The 19,262-nt window shown below is 54.7% G+C and overlaps 1 protein-coding gene across 1 annotated transcript; it reads left to right on the top strand.

Moving 5' to 3' along the window:
• Positions 1–569: 569 nt before the first annotated feature.
• LOC133355032 (receptor expression-enhancing protein 5-like) lies at positions 570–18,985 on the top strand (the record flags this gene model as incomplete). The annotated part of the gene is made up of 4 exons (XM_061572289.1): positions 570–1,072; positions 10,233–10,371; positions 13,796–13,964; positions 17,000–18,985. Coding segments are annotated over 4 exons (864 nt in total), but the record flags the coding sequence as incomplete, so codon positions are not given.
• Positions 18,986–19,262: the final 277 nt, after the last annotated feature.

Here is a 19,262-nt window from a genome sequence, read left to right as displayed (position 1 = left end):
CCCGACCCTGACAATGCCTGCTGCATATTTGGAGTTTGCGTCTCTCTCTCATCATCATCACAGTGGCTAGGAGATGTTAACTACCTCACCTGGTATGCAGGAGGTTGTCTGTTTGATCCCGACCCTGATGCCTGTTGTGTATTTGAAGTTTGCGTCTATCTCTCTCCCCGTGGTCATGTGGATTTTTCTCCGGGTCCTCCGGTTTTTCCCCCTCCACATTTAGAAACATGCATTAAGAGTATTTGGCTACTATGAATGTCCACGTGATAAGCGACTTCGTTGAGCTATCATTTGTGGCCAGGTCGCTTATGAAAAAGAGCGATATAGCTCGGTAGGCCTTACTGGTAAAATAAAAAGTAGTCTTTAGTTTAATGTTGAGGGTCGGGATCTCACGTTCACACCATGTGGTTGTCATACCCCCTCCTCGCATGCACTAGTGCATCTTGAGGCTGAGAGAATCGCCTCCAAACGAAAGTGATTGCAGACCAACCAAGACATTCAATCGCGATACGCCCTGGGCAACATACACCGGGCACAAGAATACAGGAAGCGTTAATTAACAATGTTCCTTTTCGGGTTCCAGGAAGTCTGAATGTTCTGACTTCCCAGATCTCGTCCTGACGACGCTTGTCACGGTGCCAAGTGATTTGTCACGTGTCCCAACTGCTGCTAGGCCTGGCTGTGAGAATTCTCCCTCGACTCCATCGGCTGAGCGGGCCGGAACGACCACCATCGCCGCGTTGTTAAACGTTCGCACGCCACGCGGGGCAGTTTCATTCGCTTGGCCGTGTCAGGTGGTGGAGGGTTTGGCGAGAGAGAGACGAGCAAACTTCACATATGCAGGTGTCAGGGTCCGGATCGAACCCACGACCTCCTGCACACTCCCCCCTTCTCACCCTACCACTCAGGAAACCTCCGCTGCTCGTGGTGGTGGTGGTGGCTGCGTTTATAACCACCGCCGTGCGTGTCTCTCCACAGGCTTTGCTGCCGTCATCGCGATGTACCTCGCCGTCGGCTACGGAGCGTCGCTGCTGTGCAACCTCGTGGGCTTCTGCTACCCCGCCTACCGCTCGTGAGTCTGCACGGCCGCACACAGCGCCGCCCACAGCACCGCCCACAGCGCCGCACGCAGCGCCACCCACAGCGCCACCCACAGCGCCACCCACAGCGCCACCCACAGCGCCGCCCACAGCGCCACCCGCAGCGCCACCCACAGCGCCGCACGCAGCGCCACCCACAGCGCCACCCACAGCGCCACCCACAGCGCCACCCACAGCGCCACCCACAGCGCCACCCACAGCGCCGCCCACAGCGCCGCCCGCAGCGCCACCCACAGCGCCACCCACAGCGCCGCCCACAGCGCCACCCACAGAGCCACCCACAGCGCCACCCGCAGCGCCACCCACAGCGCCGCACGCAGCGCCACCCACAGCGCCGCCCACAGCGCCACCCACAGCGCCGCACGCAGCGCCACCCACAGCGCCACCCACAGCGCCGCACGCAACGCCACCCACAGCGCCACCCACAGCGCCACCCACAGCGCCACCCACAGCGCCACCCGCAGCGCCGCCCGCAGCGCCGCCCACAGCGCCACCCACAGCGCCACCCACAGCGCCACCCACAGAGCCACCCGCAGCGCCACCCGCAGCGCCACCCACAGCGCCACCCACAGCGCCACCCACAGCGCCACCCACAGAGCCACACGCAGCGCCACCCGCAGCGCCACCCACAGCGCCACCCGCAGCGCCACCCACAGCGCCACCCACAGAGCCACCCACAGCGCCACCCACAGAGCCACACGCAGCGCCACCCGCAGCGCCGCCCACAGCGCCACCCACAGCGCCACCCACAGCGCCACCCACAGAGCCACACGCAGCGCCACCCACAGAGCCACCCACAGCGCCACCCACAGCGCCACCCACAGCGCCACCCACAGCGCCACCCACAGCGCCACCCACAGCGCCGTCGTGGGGCCGCGATCAGTCCGCGCGCAGTAGGGGGGGGCGCTCTCCGTAGTGTGCAACAAACGCGCACGCAAGGCGCGGACGCTTAGTCTGTTTAACGCGTAGGCTTTCGCACTCACTGTGGCATTCACCTGATGATGCTGGTTGTAATCACCAGTCAAACATGGTGCTCACGTTCAAAATTACACTAAACTTTTTTTTTACTTTACCAGGTAAGGCCCACTGAGCTATACAGCTCGTTTTTTTCAGAAGCAATCTGGCCACAAATGATAGCTCCATGAAATGGATCATCTTCATGGGGAGAGAGACACGCAATCGCCAAATATACAGGCGTCAGGGTCCGGATCGAACCCTCGACTTCCTGCCACCGTGGGTTTGCTCTCCAACACACAAGCCCAGTGTGCTAAGGTGCTATCTAATTAGCACCTGTTGTTCACAAAACAAGCTAATTGGCGGAGGTGTGTGTACGACACATCGCTGCCAACTCATACGGTTTACCCCGTGTTCTTGTACAGCGAAGTAGAATTTTCAGGTCCATACGGCATACAGCCGTTTCAATACGGGCACAAAAGAAAATAATGTCTGTTTGTGTTTCTCCCTTGTGATGGGACTTTGTGGGATGAACGTTGGGATTTATAAGGGCACGGGATGACCGATACGGTCTGAATTGGTCTGTAATCAGGCAGGGCACTGATAAGGGCTTGACAGTGATGACGACACATTTATATTCACACGACCTATGCCAAAACAACTCCTACCGTGAACACAGATTCTGCCACTCACGAGATTTGCATCGAGTTGCGCGTGTACAAGTGTAATATCCATAATACTCATAATACAGATCGCGTCAATATACAAATGTGTCGTTAATACCAGCCACCACCCGACACAGCCAACTAGTAAGGGTTGTCACGTAAACAGAACGTGGCCAATTCGTTACTAGTACAGCACTAGTGTGTAGTGTATAGTGTAGCCAGAATTGTGGAGAAATCCTCCTGTCTCGTTCCTTAAATAGAGGGGTAGGTGTGACGGCGTCACTTGTGAGCCCTTCTTGAGCAAAGTCGGGACGAGGTGGGGGGGATTATTGAATGCGTACAAATGACAACAACTATTTATTATGGATGATATCGGCCGTCGTGAAAGCCTACACGTTAAACAAACTTCACATTTTCACATTTCGTGAAGAGTCGCGCGCACAGAGGCCGCGGTGGTCGCGAGCGGACGCGCAGCTGGGGACGAGACGGGCGGTGCGGGCGCCAGCGCTCATGGGGTGGGAATGAATGAATACAACAACAAAACATAGAACGTGATGACGCGTCCTTTTGAAGAGGAAGTTTGCGTCTTCGTACGGGGGAGCTGGTGGGGTAGGCGGGTCGGTGACAATCCGTTGAATCGCAGGGAGCTGAACATTTCGTCCAATGTTCATGCGGGGGGGGGGGGGGGGTGTTGAATCTCTTCTGCATGGAGTGAATCATTGTTTAAGTCTCGCGGAGTGCTGCTTATTTTTGTCGGCTACAATGAATTCGTGGTTTTTGGCCGGAGATTTGATTTTGGCAGTGTTCTAAACAGCGAGACATGAAGGCACTGAAACTATGCGCACTTTTAACTCGAAATTGAAAACGCATTTCTGTAGAACTGCTTTTTGTGTTTAGTTTGTTGTCCTTCCCCTGCACCTCCGATTAGCACAGTCGGCTACGTACGGTGCGAAAGAAGTTTAACATATATACACTACACTATACACTACACTATACACTAAACTATACACTACGATACACACTACACTGTACACTACTATACACTACACACATCACTACACTGAAGTTAAAACTCATTTATTTAGAGCCTGATTTTTGTGTTTAGTTTGTGGTCTTTTGCCCCCCCCCGCGCACCTCCGATCAGCCACGGTTGGCTAACAACGTGCGGCGCGGGAACACGTTCAACGCACGCACGTGCATGCCACGCACGCACGTGCATGCCACGCACGCACGTGCATGCCATGCCACGCACGTGCATGCCACGCACGCACGTGCATGCCACGCACGCACGTGCATGCCACGCACGCACGTGCATGCCATGCCACGCACGTGCATGCCACGCACGCACGTGCATGCCACGCACGCACGTGCATGCCACGCACGCACGTGCATGCCACGCACGCACGTGCATGCCACGCCACGCATGTGCATGCCACGCATGCACGTGCATGCCACGCACGCACGTGCATGCCACGCATGTGCATGCCATGCACGTGGGTGGCATGCACGTGCGATGTTTACACACCACACCAGGTATGCATTTGAGGCTGAGTCGACCTAGGGGGGAGGTCCAGGACTGCTTGCGATAATGGTTTCACCGGTGGTGGCCGTGAGCGGGAATCCAACTGGTTGCCAGGTTGGTAGCGTGGCGCGCCAACCGCCACACGTCGGCAGATTCAAGTCTGCGTCGTCGTCGTCGTCGTCGTCGTCGTCGTCGTCATCACGATCCATTGGGGCAGACTGCCCGTAGGTGTCCCCACCGCACACACTCACACACTCAGTCGTTCCCTTCCCACTCGTCACACCGACCACCGATTGCCGCTGCTCATTCCAATTGAATTTCCAGCCCATTGTCAATCCGCTGTTGGTCGAAGGCCGCCCCCTCCTACCTGCCCCCCCCCCCCCCCCCCCGGCAACGGCGTCGTGTCGCGCGTCGCGTTGTTTGTTGTCCACAACTTGGGCACGCTGAGCCCCGGTGCGGGTTTGGTGGAGGCGGCGGGACGGGGGAACGCGAGTGTCGCTCGTCATCACCGTTGCTGGCGACGGCCGGGTATAATTCGCACGCGCCAATTTGCGCGGTCACGTGCACAGTTCTTCCCCGGAGCGACGGAACACCCTCATTACGGAGGCAGCACTCCCCCACGCCTGGACAAGTTTGCCGACGACGGAGGGGGCTTTCGCTGCCGGAAGCAACGTGGCCTGGTTCCCTACCGCGAGATCCTGACCGCGTCCGTCCCGGTGCTTGCCGAGCCGCATTGGCCTCCTGTTTGCCAAGAACGAATGTTGTTGTCATGGGGTCGCGCTCGCTACGCACGCCAGGAGGGTGCCACAAAAGAACCCGCGACTCATCTCGTCAAGGAGGCGTAGACCTTCACGCAAACTCCGGTCGTCCCCCGCAGCAACGGCCTTTGGCTAACCATCGAACAAATGCGCGGCGCTTTCAGTTGGCGCTTTTGCGGCCGTCTGGAATGCTCTTCTTTCCGATATTACGAAGCCACTGCAGCGATGCAATCATCTAGATGGACAAACTCATTTCTTTGCGACTGCTGTTTGCGTTTAGTTTTCTTGTCCTTCCCCCGCACATCCGATGAACACGGTTGGCAACGTACGGCGTGAAAGAAGTTCGGCATACTTGAATGTGGCATTCTAAAAAATAATTTCCGCGTGCGAGGATCTGCAGGGCTGGACAATGCACGTGGCGGCAGTGCCCCCCGCGGGTTCTTTGATACGCCGTGCATCTCTCGCAAGAATACAAAGAAAACGTTTTGTACGCTAAGAGAGAGCCCGCAGGGCTTTATCAGGGAGCCAATAGGCGTCTTATTCGAGAGGGCCAGGGATATATTGGGTTTGCACACACGCTACCAACCACTCCTGCCACACCATAACCACAGCGGCGCGGTTAACCCTGACGCTTTCACACACACTACCAACCATCCCTGCCACACCATAACAGTGGCACGGTTAACCCTGACGCTTTCACACACGCTACCAACCATCCCTGCCACATCATAACAGCGGCACGGTTAACCGTCATGCTTCCACACACACTACCAACCACCCCTGCCAAACCATAGCCACAGCGGCACGGTTAACCCTGACGCTTTCACACACGCTACCAACCATCCCTGCCACATCATAACAGCGGCACGGTTAACCATCACACTTTCACACACGCTACCAACCATCCCTGCCAAACCATAGCCACAGCGGCACGGTTAACCCTCACGCTTTTACACACGCGGAGGACCCGGAGAAAAATACACGCAACCATGGGGAGAGAGACATGCAAACTTAAAATAGACAACAGGCGTCAGGGTAAGGATCAAACCCACAACCTCCTCCGTACCAGGCGAGGTGGTTAACATCTTGCCACTGCCCCACCCCAGTTTCTCTCTGTATGAAGGTGTTGTTGGCTGATTTAATGAGTACTTACCCGTGGGAGGTAACCGGAGCACCCGGCAAAAACCCAGGCGTGCGAGGGAGAAACACTCTATCCCCATACAGGGATTCCGCTACTTACGAATGAGTTAGGTTCCAGAGGTCTGTTCTTAAGTCGATTTGTTCGTAAGTGCAACTTTACTTCTGTCGATTCCAAACGTGTTGTACGGCGTGTACACTAAACACGGGGAATGGCTTTAAACGTTGTATAACCTCCTGTAGATGTAGATGCCACTGGTTCTTCACGTTCTGTAGATGTAGATGCCACTGGTTCTTCACGTTCTGCAGATGTAGATGCCGCTGGTTCTTCACATTCTGCAGATGTAGATGCCACTGGTTCTTCACGTTCTGCAGATGTAGATGCCACTTGTTCTTCACGTTCTGTAGATGTAGATGCCATTAGTACTTCACGTTCTGTAGATGTAGATGCCACTGGTTCTTCACGTTCTGTAGATGCCACTGGTTCTTCATGTTCTACAGATGTAGATGCCACTGGTTCTTCGCGTTCTGTAGATATAGATGCCACTGGTTCTTCACGTTCTACAGATGTAGATGCCACTGGTTCTTCACGTTTTGCAGATGTAGATGCCACTGGTTCTTCACGTTTTGCAGATGTAGATGCCACTGGTGCTTCACGTTCTGCAGATGTAGATGCCACTGGTTCTTCACGTTCTGTAGATGTAGATGCCACTGGTTCTTCACGTTCTGTAGATGTATATGCCACTGGTTCTTCACGTTCTGTAGATGTAGATGCCACTGGTTATTCACGTTTTACAGATGTAGATGCCACTGGTTCTTCACGTTCTGCTGATGTAGATGCTACTGGTTCTTCACGTTATGTAGATGTAGATGCCACTGGTTCTTCACGTTCTGTAGATGTAGATGCCACTGGCTCTTCACGTTCTGCTGATGTAGATGCCACTGGTTCTTCACGTTCTGTAGATGTAGATGCCACTGGCTCTTCACGTTCTGCTGATGTAGATGCCACTGGTTCTTCACGTTCTGCAGATGTAGATGTCACTGGTTCTTCACGTTCTGTAGATGTAGATGCCACTGGCTCTTCACGTTCTGCTGATGTAGATGCCACTTGGTTCTTCACGTTCTGTAGATGTAGATGCCCTGGTTCTTCACGTTCGTAGATGTAGATGCCGCTGGTTCTTCACGTTCTGCAGATGTAGATGCCACTGGTTCTTCACGTTCTGTAGATGTAGATGCCACTGGCTCTTCACGTTCTGCTGATGTAGATGCCACTGGTTCTTCACGTTCTGTAGATGTAGATGCCACTGGTCTTCACGTTCTGTAGATGTAGATGCCACTGGTTTTCACGTTCTGTAGATGCCACTGGTTCTTCATGTTCTAGATGTAGATGCCACTGGTTCTTCGCGTTCTGTAGAATAGATGCCACTGGCTCTTCACGTTCTGCAGATGTAGATGCCACTGGTTCTTCACGTTTGCAGATGTAGATGCCACTGGTTCTTCACGTTCTGCAGATGTAGATGCCACTGGCTCTTCACGTTCTGCAGATGTAGATGCCACTGGCTCTTCACGTTCTAGATGTAGATGCCACTGGTTCTTCACGTTCTAGATGTAGATGCCACTGGTTCTTCACGTTCTGTAGATGTAGATGCCACTGGTTCTTCACGTTTCAGATGTAGATGCCACTGGTCTTCACGTTCTGCAGATGTTAGATGCCACTGGTTCTTCACGTTCTGTAGATGTAGATGCCACTGGTTCTTCACGTTCTGCTAGATGTAGATGCCACTGGTTCTTCACGTTTGCAGATGTAGATGCCACTGGTTCTTCACGTTCTGCAGATGTAGATGCCACTGGTTCTTCACGTTCTGCAGATGTAGATGCACTGGTTCTTCACGTTCTGTAGATGTAGATGCCACTGGTTCTTCACGTTCTGCAGATGTAGATGCCACTGGTTCTTCACGTTCTGTAGATGTAGATGCCACTGGTTCTTCACGTTCTGCTAGATGTAGATGCCACTGGTTCTTCACGTTCTGTAGATGTAGATGCCACTGGTTCTTCACGTTCTGTAGATGTAGATGCCACTGGTTCTTCACGTTCTGCAGATGTAGATGCCACTGGCTCTTCACGTTCTGCTAGATGTAGATGCCACTGGTTCTTCACGTTCTGCAGATGTAGATGCCACTGGCTCTTCACGTTCTGCTAGATGTAGATGCCACTGTTCTTCACGTTCTGCAGATGTAGATGCCACTGGCTACGGTTCTCACTTTCTGCAGACGTAGATTGCAACGTCTCTCACGTGTCTGAGAATGTAAATGCAGCTGTTCTTCACGTTTCTCAGATGTAGTTCCACTGGCTCTTCACGTTCTGTAGATGTAATGCCACTGGCTCTCACTTTCTGCAGATGTAGATGCCACTGGTTTCTTCACGTTCTGCAGATGTATATGCCACTGGCTCTTCTGTTCTGTAGATTTAGATGCCACTTTTATTCACGTTCTGCAGATGTAGATGCCACTGGGTCGTCACGTTTCTGCAGATGTAGATGCCACGGTTCTTCACGTGCTGAAAATGTAGATGCCACTGTTCTTCACGTTTTGCAGATGTAGATGTCACTGGTTCTTCTACGTCTGCAGATGTAGAGGCCACTGGTTCTTCACGTTCTGCGATTTAGATAGCCACTGGTTCTTTCACGTTCTGCAGATGTAGATGCCACTGGTTCTTCACGTTCTGCAGATGTAGATGCCACTGGCTCTTCACGTTCTGCAAGATGTAATGCACTGGTTCTTCACGTTCTGCAGATGGTAGATGCCACTGGTCTCTTCACGTTCTGCAGATGTAGATGCCACTGGTTCTTCACGTTCTGCAGATGTAGATGCCACTGATTCTTCACGTTCTGCAGATGTAGATGCCACTGGTTCTTCACGTTCTGCAGATGTAGATGCCACTGGCTCTTCACGTTCTGCAGATGTAGATGCCACTGGTTCTTCACGTTCTGCAGATGTATATGCCACTGGTTCTTCACGTTCTGCAGCTGTAGATGCCACTGGTTCTTCACGTTCTGCAGATGTAGATGCCACTGGTTCTTCACGTTCTGCAGATGTAGATGCCACTGGCTCTTCACGTTCTGCAGATGTAGATGCCACTGGTTCTTCACGTTCTGCAGATGTAGATGCCACTGGCTCTTCACGTTCTGCAGATGTAGATGCACTGGTTCTTCACGTTCTGCAGATGTAGATGCCACTGGCTCTTCACGTTCTGCAGATGTAGATGCTACTGGTTCTTCACGTTCTGCAGATGTAGATGCCACTGGTTCTTCACGTTCTGCAGATGTAGATGCCACTGGCTCTTCACGTTCTGCAGATGTAGATGCTACTGGTTCTTCACGTTCTGCAATGTAGATGCCACTGGTCTTCACGTTCTGCAGATGTAGATGCCACTGGCTCTTCACGTTCTGCAGATGTAGATGCTACTGGCTCTTCACGTTCTGCAGATGTAGATGCCACTGGTTCTTCACGTTCTGCAGATGTAGATGCCACTGGTTCTTCACGTTCTGCAGATGTAGATGCCACTGGTTCTTCACGTTCTGCAGATGTAGATGCCACTGGCTCTTCACGTTCTGCAGATGTAGATGCTACTGGTTCTTCACGTTCTGCAGATGTAGATGCCACTGGCTCTTCACGTTCTGCAGATGTAGATGCCACCACCACCATCTATTGCGCAGTGGTTGAACTTGCGACTCTCGGTCCGGAAATGCAACCTTGACGTTACGGACCAGGTTTGTTCGTATCTCTGAATGTTCGTAAGTCGAGGAGTCTCTGGGGAGCCGTGGGACACGTGGAGTTGGTGCTGTGGCGCCTCCTCCTGCGGCGTCTAGCAAAATTCACACGGGGGTAATGATGTTACCCCGTCCGGGGGGGGGGGGGGGGGGGTTATGATGATGTTACCCCATGCGTTTGTGTGTGGGGGGCGGGGTGGGTAACGAGGACGTGACCCCGTGCGTGTGTGGAGGGGGTGGGTCGTGACGAGGATGTGACCCCGTGCGTGACCCCGTGCGTGACCCCGTGCGTGACCCCGTGCGTGACCCCGTGCGTGGCTCCCGCAGGATCGCGGCGATCGAGAGCTCCAGCAAGGAGGACGACACCAAGTGGCTCACCTACTGGGTGGTCTACGGACTCTTCTGCGTCGGGGAGTTCTTCTCCGACCTCGTCCTCTACTGGTTCCCCTTCTACTACTTCTTCAAGGTGACGTGGCGGATTTTGTCGCCGCCAAACGGCGCCCGTGGCATGCGCCGTCACGACCTGCGCCCATTGACCTGCGCTCCTTGACCTACGCTGCCTTGATCTGCGCCCTTGACCTTTGCCATCTTGACCTGCGCCCTTGACCATCACTGTCTCGACCTGCACCACCTTGACCTGCTCCACCTTGACCTGCACCACCTTGATCTGCTCCACCTTGACCTGCTCCGCCTTAACCTGCTCCGCCTTAACCTGCTCCGCCTTGACCTGCTCCACCTTGACCTGCTCCACCTTGACCTGCTCCGCCTTGACCTGCTCCGCCTTGACCTGCTCCACCTTGACCTGCTCCGCCTTGACCTGCTCCGCCTTGACCTGCTCCGCCTTGACCTGCTCCGCCTTGACCTGCTCTGCCTTGACCTGCTCCGCCTTGACCTGCTCCGCCTTGATCTGCTCCGCCTTGACCTGCTCCGCCTTGACCTGCACCGCCTTGACCTGCTCCGCCTTGACCTGCACCGCCTTGACCTGCTCCGCCTTGACCTGCTCCGCCTTGATCTGCTCCGCCTTGACCTGCTCCGCCTTGACCTGCTCCGCCTTGACCTGCTCCGCCTTGACCTGCTCCGCCTTGACCTGCTCCACCTTGACCTGCTCCGCCTTGATCTGCTCCGCCTTGACCTGCTCCGCCTTGACCTGCTCCGCCTTGACCTGCACCGCCTTGACCTGCTCCGCCTTGACCTGCACCGCCTTGACCTGCTCCGCCTTGACCTGCTCCGCCTTGACCTGCTCCGCCTTGACCTGCACCGCCTTGACCTGCTCCGCCTTGACCTGCTCCGCCTTGACCTGCTCCGCCTTGACCTGCTCCGCCTTGACCTGCTCCGCCTTGACCTGCACCACCTTGACCTGCTGCTCCACCTTGACCTGCTCCACCTTGACCTGCTCCACCTTGACCTGCTGCTCCACCTTGACCTGCTCCACCTTGAACTTCACCACCTTGACCTGCTCCACCTTGAACTGCTCCACCTTGACCTGCGCCGTTCCGACCGCCGTGCCTGGAGGTTGCACCGGCTGGCCCAGAACGCGACCCTCACGCTTGTTCGCCCCGTACAACATCAACAACAATAACAACAACAACAACAACAATAATAATGGTAGGGAGTAGCAGTGCCGACTGGGGGGGGGGGGGGGCACGTTGTGGTCGCGAGCGCTTGACTAGGGGCCCCTCTGAGCGGAGGACTCTGGCGAGGTGCCGTGACCCCGGCGACCTCCCTTGATTCCAGCCCACGGCGAGCGACTTCTGCACTCGGCTTGGGCCCCCCCCCGCCAGCCGCCCCCAGTTTGTCTGCAGCGGTGGTTCTTCACCTGGGGGGTGGGGTGGGGGAGGAAGAATCTTTGGGTGCTGACGGACACGTGGGGAGACTCAATGCAGCAACGGAGAGCATGAATAAGCCACGAAGGGTGCACACTGCAGCAGTGGTTCTTCTTCTTCTTAGCTTGGGGGTGCACGCCCCCCCCCCCCCCCCACTGGGGGTGCGAGATGCCCTCTCTGGGGCGTGGCGAGACACGGCCAGATTTGTTTATCATATAAGGTCAATCATCGCAAACGCAACTTAAGCACCGGCACGTTAAGTAACAACTTACTTTGTTTCGTCGAACCCGACCTGTTTATTGATATTGTACTTTTTTATTTTAATATCGAGAACCAAAAGGGGGGGGGGTGCAAGGCTACAGTGAAGTTTAAGGACCGCTGGTCTACGCGCTCGCAAATCTCACGCGCTCGCACACACACGACGATGAAGATCCCCCGTGTGGCCTACGGACACTGTTGGGGCAAGTGCTGTTTGCGAGCGCCGGTTTTAAGGCCGGGAGGGCGGGCGAAGAGGCGTCTAAGGAATCGAACTCGGGTCACCGGTTTCGTAGCGCAGCGCAGTGTACAGTAGAACCCGCTCTTGACGGCGGCAATTCGTTCCTCGACTGCCCGTGAAGTGATTTGGTCGTTAAGCGAGTTTAGGAAGGGCAGATTAACGGCGTCATTCGTTCCGATGGCGTCGCATGTGAACAATGCCCCAGCGATCGTGAATGGACGTCGCTGATTGGCCGAGGCCTGGTCAGACCACTTTGGAGCCCGCCGATTGGCCGAAATTGGTGGTCGCCCGTGGTTAACGGGGGAATGGTCTGTTAGCGAACCACATTGGGTTCTATGGAGGCACTACACTACATTATACACTACACTACTATACACTACACTACTATACACTACATTATACACTACGCTATACACTACACTATACACTACACTATACACTACACTATACACTACACTATACACTACACTACACACTACATTATACATGACACTATATACCACTTCTATACACTACACATGGGGCTCTATGGAGGCTAGTTGTTAAGCAATTAATCGTTAACAGGGATGGTCGTTAAGAGGGGTTCTTCTGTACTAAACACGACGCTTACCGCCCCCCATGCGTTCACTTACACACCTATGTGTGTAAGTGAACGCACCTATGTGTGTAAGTGAACGCACCTATGTGTGTAAGTGAACGCACCTATGTGTGTAAGTGAACGCACCTATGTGTGTAAGTGAACGCATCTATGTGTGTAAGTGAACGCACCCATGTGTGTAAGTGAACGCACCCATGTGTGTAAGTGAACGCACCCATGTGTGTAAGTGAACGCACCCATGTGTGTAAGTGAACGCACCCATGTGTGTAAGTGAACGCACCTATGTGTGTAAGTGAACGCACCCACGTGTATAAGTGAACGCACCCACGTGTGTAAGTGAACGCACCCACGTGTGTAAGTGAACGCACCTACGTGTGTAAGTGAACGCACCTACGTGTGTAAGTGAACGCACCTATGTGTGTAAGTGAACACACCCACGTGTGTAAGTGAACGCTGCGCTACGAACCCGGCAATGCAAGTTCGATTCCTGCTCACAGCCAACACCAGTGACGATAATCTGAACCCGTCCTGGGCCTCCCGTAGGCCCACTCGGCCTAAAATGAGTGCTATACGTAAACATCACCACTGGGGAGACAAAGGCGGCCGGGCGTGGTGTTTCCCACCCACCCCTCGCGTGCCGTGCCGGCCTTCATAGGCCCTGGTGAACAGCACTTCCCCGACAGTCGGGTAAGGCTTCACTGGGCGGGTCTTTGTGTCCGTGCTCGCGTACGCACACACTCCGCACACCCGTGTGTGTGTCTGTGTAGAAACATCGCCACTGGGTGGGGGGGGGGGGGGGAGACAAAGACGGACGGGCGTGGCTCTGGTGACCCACCCACCCCACCTCATGGGCCACTGTGCCGGCCTTCGTCGGTGCTGCTCGCTTAACAGCGCTTGCCCCAGCGGTCTGTCAAAACACACACGGGAGGCGGCGGGGGTGGTGGATGGTGACCTTTGTCTTTGCGTGCTGCAGTGTGCCTTCCTCGTGTGGTGCATGGCGCCCGTGTCGTGGAACGGCTCCACCGTCATCTACCAGCGCATCATCCTGCCCTGGTTCCATGCCCACGCGGCACAGGTCGACCGCGTGATGGAAGACCTGGGCGGGCGGGCGCGCGAGGCGGCCGACGCTGCCACGTCACGAGGTGAGGGAGGTGGGGGGGGGTAGTGGGGGGGGGTAGTGGGGGGGGGGTAGTGGGGGGGGAGGGGGTAGTGGGGGGGAGGGGGTGGAGGGGGTAGTGGGGGGGGAGGGGGTAGTGGGGGGAGGGGGTAGTGGGGTGGAGGGGGTAGTGGGGTGGAGGGGGTAGTGGGGGGGAGGGGGTGGAGGGGGTAGTGGGGTGGAGGGGGTAGTGGGGTGGAGGGGGTAGTGGGGGGGAGGGGGTAGTGGGGGGGAGGGGGTAGTGGGGGGGAGGGGGAAGTGGGGGGGAGGGGGAAGTGGGGCGGGAGGGGGTAGTGGGGGGGAGGGGGTAGTGGGTGGGAGGGGGTAGTGGGGGGGAGGGGGTAGTGGGGGGGAGGGGCGTACAGAATTGTGATGAAATGTGGCAGTGTGTACCTGGGTCTGTCATGTGACCTCCTGCCGGCAGCGAGCCTTCGACACTTCACGTGATAGCCTCGGAGTGCACCTAGGCTGGCACGAGCGCCGTGGTGACGTCACTGCCACTCGTGCATGTCTGTTGAACTTCTTTCTCACCGTACGTAGCCAACTGTGCGAACAGGAGGGTGCCGGCTGAAGTGTGTGTGTGTGTGTGCAAGTTGCGTGTCTATGTAAATTTGTGTGTGCAAGTTGCGTGTCTATGTAAATGTGTGTGTGCAAGTTGCGTGTGTATGTAAATTTGTGTGTGCAAGTTGCGTGTGTATGTAAATTTGTGTGTGCAAGTTGCGTGTGTATGTAAATGTGTGTGTGCAAGTTGCGTGTCTATGTAAATTTGTGTGTGCAAGTTGCGTGTGTATGTAAATGTGTGTGTGCAAGTTGCGTGTGTATGTAAATTTGTGTGTGCAAGTTGCGTGTGTATGTAAATGTGTGTGTGCAAGTTGCGTGTGTATGTAAATTTGTGTGTGCAAGTTGCGTGTGTATGTAAATTTGTGTGTGCAAGTTGCGTGTGTATGTAAATTTGTGTGTGCAAGTTGCGTGTCTATGTAAATTGTGTGTGCAAGTTGCGTGTCTATGTAAATTTGTGTGTGCAAGTTGCGTGTCTATGTAAATTTGTGTGTGCAAGTTGCGTGTGTATGTAAATTTGTGTGTGCAAGTTGCGTGTGTATGTAAATTTGTGTGTGCAAGTTGCGTGTGTATGTAAATTTGTGTGTGCAAGTTGCGTGTGTATGTAAATTTGTGTGTGCAAGTTGCGTGTGTATGTAAATTTGTGTGTGCAAGTTGCGTGTGTATGTAAATTTGTGTGTGCAAGTTGCGTGTGTATGTAAATTTGTGTGTGCAAGTTGCGTGTGTATGTAAATTTGTGTGTGCAAGTTGCGTGTGTATGTAAATTTGTGTGTGCAAGTTGCGTGTGTATGTAAATTTGTGTGTGTAAGTGTGACATGGGCATGGTGCTGGTCACCCACCCCTTCGTGTGCTGTGCCGGCCTTAATCGGTTCTCCCGAACAGCACTTGCCCCAACAGCCTGTTAAAGGCTATACGAGGGATCTTTGCATTTGTCTTTGCCCCCTGTGAAGGTGAGAGCATGTGTTTGAGTGTCTGTGTATGTGTGAGCGTGAGAGCGTGCGTCTGCGAGTGTGTTATTTGCAGTCCCGTGACCTCAAGTCAGCAGCGAACCTTTGACACCTAAGTGCACCGAGCCTGGCACAAGCTATGGTGTGACATTCACAGCCACGTGGTGGTGATTGGCGGCGCCTGTTGTTGTTGTGGCAGTAAACATTTGCCTGCTATTACAACGGCACTGCTACGGTTCTGCCACTGCGTACCGCCCATGATGCTTCCCTGCCAATCAGCAATTAATCAGCAACTAAACTGTTTAAACATTTTTTAATTGTACCAGGTAATCTTATCTGGCGCTCTCGTTCCGAAGTGGACTGGCCACAAGCGATGGCCCGATCACAGTGGCGTATCGTCATCGTGTGGACATTTATAACAGAAGCCAAATACTCTTCAGTGCACGTTGATTCTAAATGTGTAGGGAAAAACCAGAGGACCCGGAGAAAAATCCACACGACCACAGGGAGAGACACGCAAACTCCAAATATACAGCAGCAGGCGTCAGGGTCGGGATCGAACCCACGACCTCCTGTATACCAGGCCGAGGTAGTTAACATCTCGAATATTAAAAAAAAATGTTCGCCGATTTGCCATCTGGACTTGTGCTACAGCGCCATGTGGATACACACGGCGTCTACCCGCACTCGCATCCCAGAAGTCTCTGCGGGGGCAGCTGGCGTAGCAGTTATTTCCTGGAGAGAGGCAGGGGGCAGGGAGTCCAGCGGCATGGAGCTGCACTAAAACTAAACTGATTTTTTTATTTTAACCAAGTAAGGCCCCGCTGAGCTCTTTTTCAGAGGCGACCTGGCTGCCACAATTGTATATCTCAAGGAAGTGGCTTATCATCATCATCACCATCACGTGCAAATTGATAGCAGCCAAATGGTCTCTAAACGCGTGATGTTTATTCTAAATGTGGAGGGAAAAACCGGAGGACCTGGAGAAAAATTCCACGCGACCACGGGGAGAGAGACACGGAAACGCCAAAAATATACAGCAGCAGGTGTCAGGGTCTGGATAGAACCCACGACCGCCTGCATACTAGGCGAGGTAATTAACATCTCACCACGGTGGCAGAAGAGAGTTCTGGACCACTACGAACTTGATCCGGCATCCAGAATCGGAACCTTTATTGAGACTGCAGGAGGAATCCGATGAGCTATGAAGCTCTTCACAGATGTCCCGTGGGGGGCGGGTCGTCGAGCCGCTGCAGGCATCCTCGCCGCACTCCGTGTAAGGGGGATGGTGTCGACCCGCCAACACCGCCGCGTTTATAATCTTAGCGCCGCACTCAGGCACCGTCCCGCACGCAGCGCCCACGTGGTCAAGGTTCAGTGTCATCCAAAGCGTGGCCCATGTGGCTCGCACCCCAGGTTTACAGACGCGTCCGTTGTTGTTGTTGTTGTTGTTATTCTTCTGCACCTTGCCCCTCACCCACCCCCTCCCCCCCACCTCCTCGTCCGTCACCCACAGCCGTTGGCCTCGCGACAGCGGCCTTGGGCTCCAAGGACAAGAAAAGTTCGTGACTGCGACAGCGCTCGGCGCCGCCGCCGCCACGGAGCTGACCGACGCTGCGGGCGAATCGACCTCTCTTCCGCGGCCGCTGAATCCGGCTCGTGGTGGGGGGCGGTGGGGGGTGGTGGGGGGGTGTGTGGGGGGTGGGGAGCCGGGGAGTCCATGCGGGGGTCGGGGGTCAGGGGTTAATTATTTTTTTGCCACTCCATGCCACGTCGTCGGGTCGTGCCGCCCGGCCGCGTGGGGGCGGCACGGCTCGGTTTGCGGCCAGCGCGAATCGGCGAGTTTCGGCGTTCACCGACCGGCGGTTTTGGCTTTTGAGAGGGAGCAAGGGGTGAAGTGGCGAGTTGGGAAGTTTTTCCCCGCCCGGTGTTTCAGGTCTGCCACGGGTCCACGCTGCATTTCTTTACATCTCTCTTTCTCTTGCCCTCCATGTCTCTCCGTATCCATCTCTCTCTCTCTCTCGAGATGGATAGGGAGAGAGCAACAGAGGTGGGGGGGTGTTTGTTGCGTTGTTTTTCAAGTTTGCCAGCATTGTCGCCCCCCCCCCACCTTCTCCGCGTAACGAAATCCAGTCTCTCCCAAGAGCTGCGACGTCCTTCCGTCTGTTTGCGTTCATCAACGAATTCCCTCCGTCCCTTGCGATGCATTCTCACCGCGAAGTCTGTGTCGCTTCGTTTCTGGAACGACGGCTTCACTATCGCGGTCTTCTCCGTTCAAATACATGTTAAGGTTGTAGCATGCTGCATGCGCAGTATGCAGTGTGCAGCACGTGCAGTGTGCAGCATGCTGCACGCACAGTATGCACCATGCTGCACGCACAGTATGCAGCGGCGGGCCGAATCTAGAAGCGTAACCGCATGTGTGCCCGCGCTGGTACGCGTGTGCGCATGTGTGTGTGTGCGCGTGCGTGCTGTATGTGTGCGTGTGTGCGTGTGCCCGCGCTGGTACGCGTGTGTGTGCGCGTGTGTGCGTGTGTGCACGTGCGCATGTGTGTGTGTGTGTGCGTGTGCCCGCGATGGTACGCGTGTGTGTGCGCGTGTGTGCGTGTGTGCACGTGCGCATGTGTGTGTGTGTGCGCGTGTGTGTGTGCGTGTGTGTGTGCATGTGTGTGTGCATGTGTGTGTGTGTGTGCGTGTGTGTGTGTGTGTGCGCGTGTGTGTGTGAACGGTTGCGCAGTGTTTTGCACGCTGCGCCGCGAACCTGGCGAGCCGAGTTCCATGCCAACACGAGTGTTCGGTTATCGGAACTTGTCCCGGGCCTCCTCCAGGTCGGCTCGGCCTTAAATGAGTGGCAGCTCTGTGGTGTGTAGACATCGGCACTTGGGGGGGAGCAAAGGTGGCCGAGCACAGGTATCGGCCACACCACTCCTCTTTCGCGTACCCTGCCGGCCTGTATAGGCGCTCACTCGCAGCACTTGCCCTTACAGTTTGTTGAGGCTACACGGGGGATCTTCGTCTTTGTTCCTCATGGCGTAGAGAGATCCGATTCGGCATCAGGTGTGTGCGGTGCGTCACCACGTAGCGCGTAATGGAACGGCGAAGATTTGTAAAACGTGGGAGAAGGCGGATCGCGAGGCGTTCGATTGTGTTAAACTCTGGCTGCAAATGTTCTTGCCCAGCCAGGAAAACCATCTCCATGGCCAGCTCTGAATGCGCTACTGTGGCCATGGGGTGATTGCCGTGTGTCGGAGTGGTTCAACTGCCCTACCGTTTAATCTCTTTGAATATAAACAGAGGGCTCGGTTGTGGAAGTTATCTTGCGTTTCTCACACCTGCCCCCCCTCCCTCCCATTCACGAACGAAGGATTGTGGCACTGTCTGTTCCCAACACTTTGCCAGGCACCTGCGGATGACCGTCGCTTGCCTGGGGCGTAATTTAAAAGTCGACGGGGATTAGTTTATAATTTATCGTTGAATAAAAGTTGATCCAATAAAAACAAAACACCGCGTGTACGTTGTCGGTTCATTACGTTTGAGAAGGTTTCGCGTTTTATTCCGTCCTGGAGAAGTGGTCCTCGACCAAGGCTGTGATTGTATAATATCTATTGGGGGGGGGGGGGCACATCCCCCCACCAATATTCAAATATGCTCAAAATGCCCCCCCCCCCCGAATATATTGCTATTAAATAGATTTCTGTTTATATGATTGTGGTTATGGTTGTACTTCATTAATCCCTAATTGCTGCCATTACATACAATGAAACAAGGAAAGGTAAAAC

Source organism: Lethenteron reissneri, chromosome 50 (assembly GCF_015708825.2).
Source record: "Lethenteron reissneri isolate LAM-NWPU_2019-01 chromosome 50, ASM1570882v1, whole genome shotgun sequence".
NCBI lineage: Eukaryota > Metazoa > Chordata > Hyperoartia > Petromyzontiformes > Petromyzontidae > Lethenteron > Lethenteron reissneri.
This window is presented reverse-complemented; position numbering and strand designations above follow the sequence as displayed.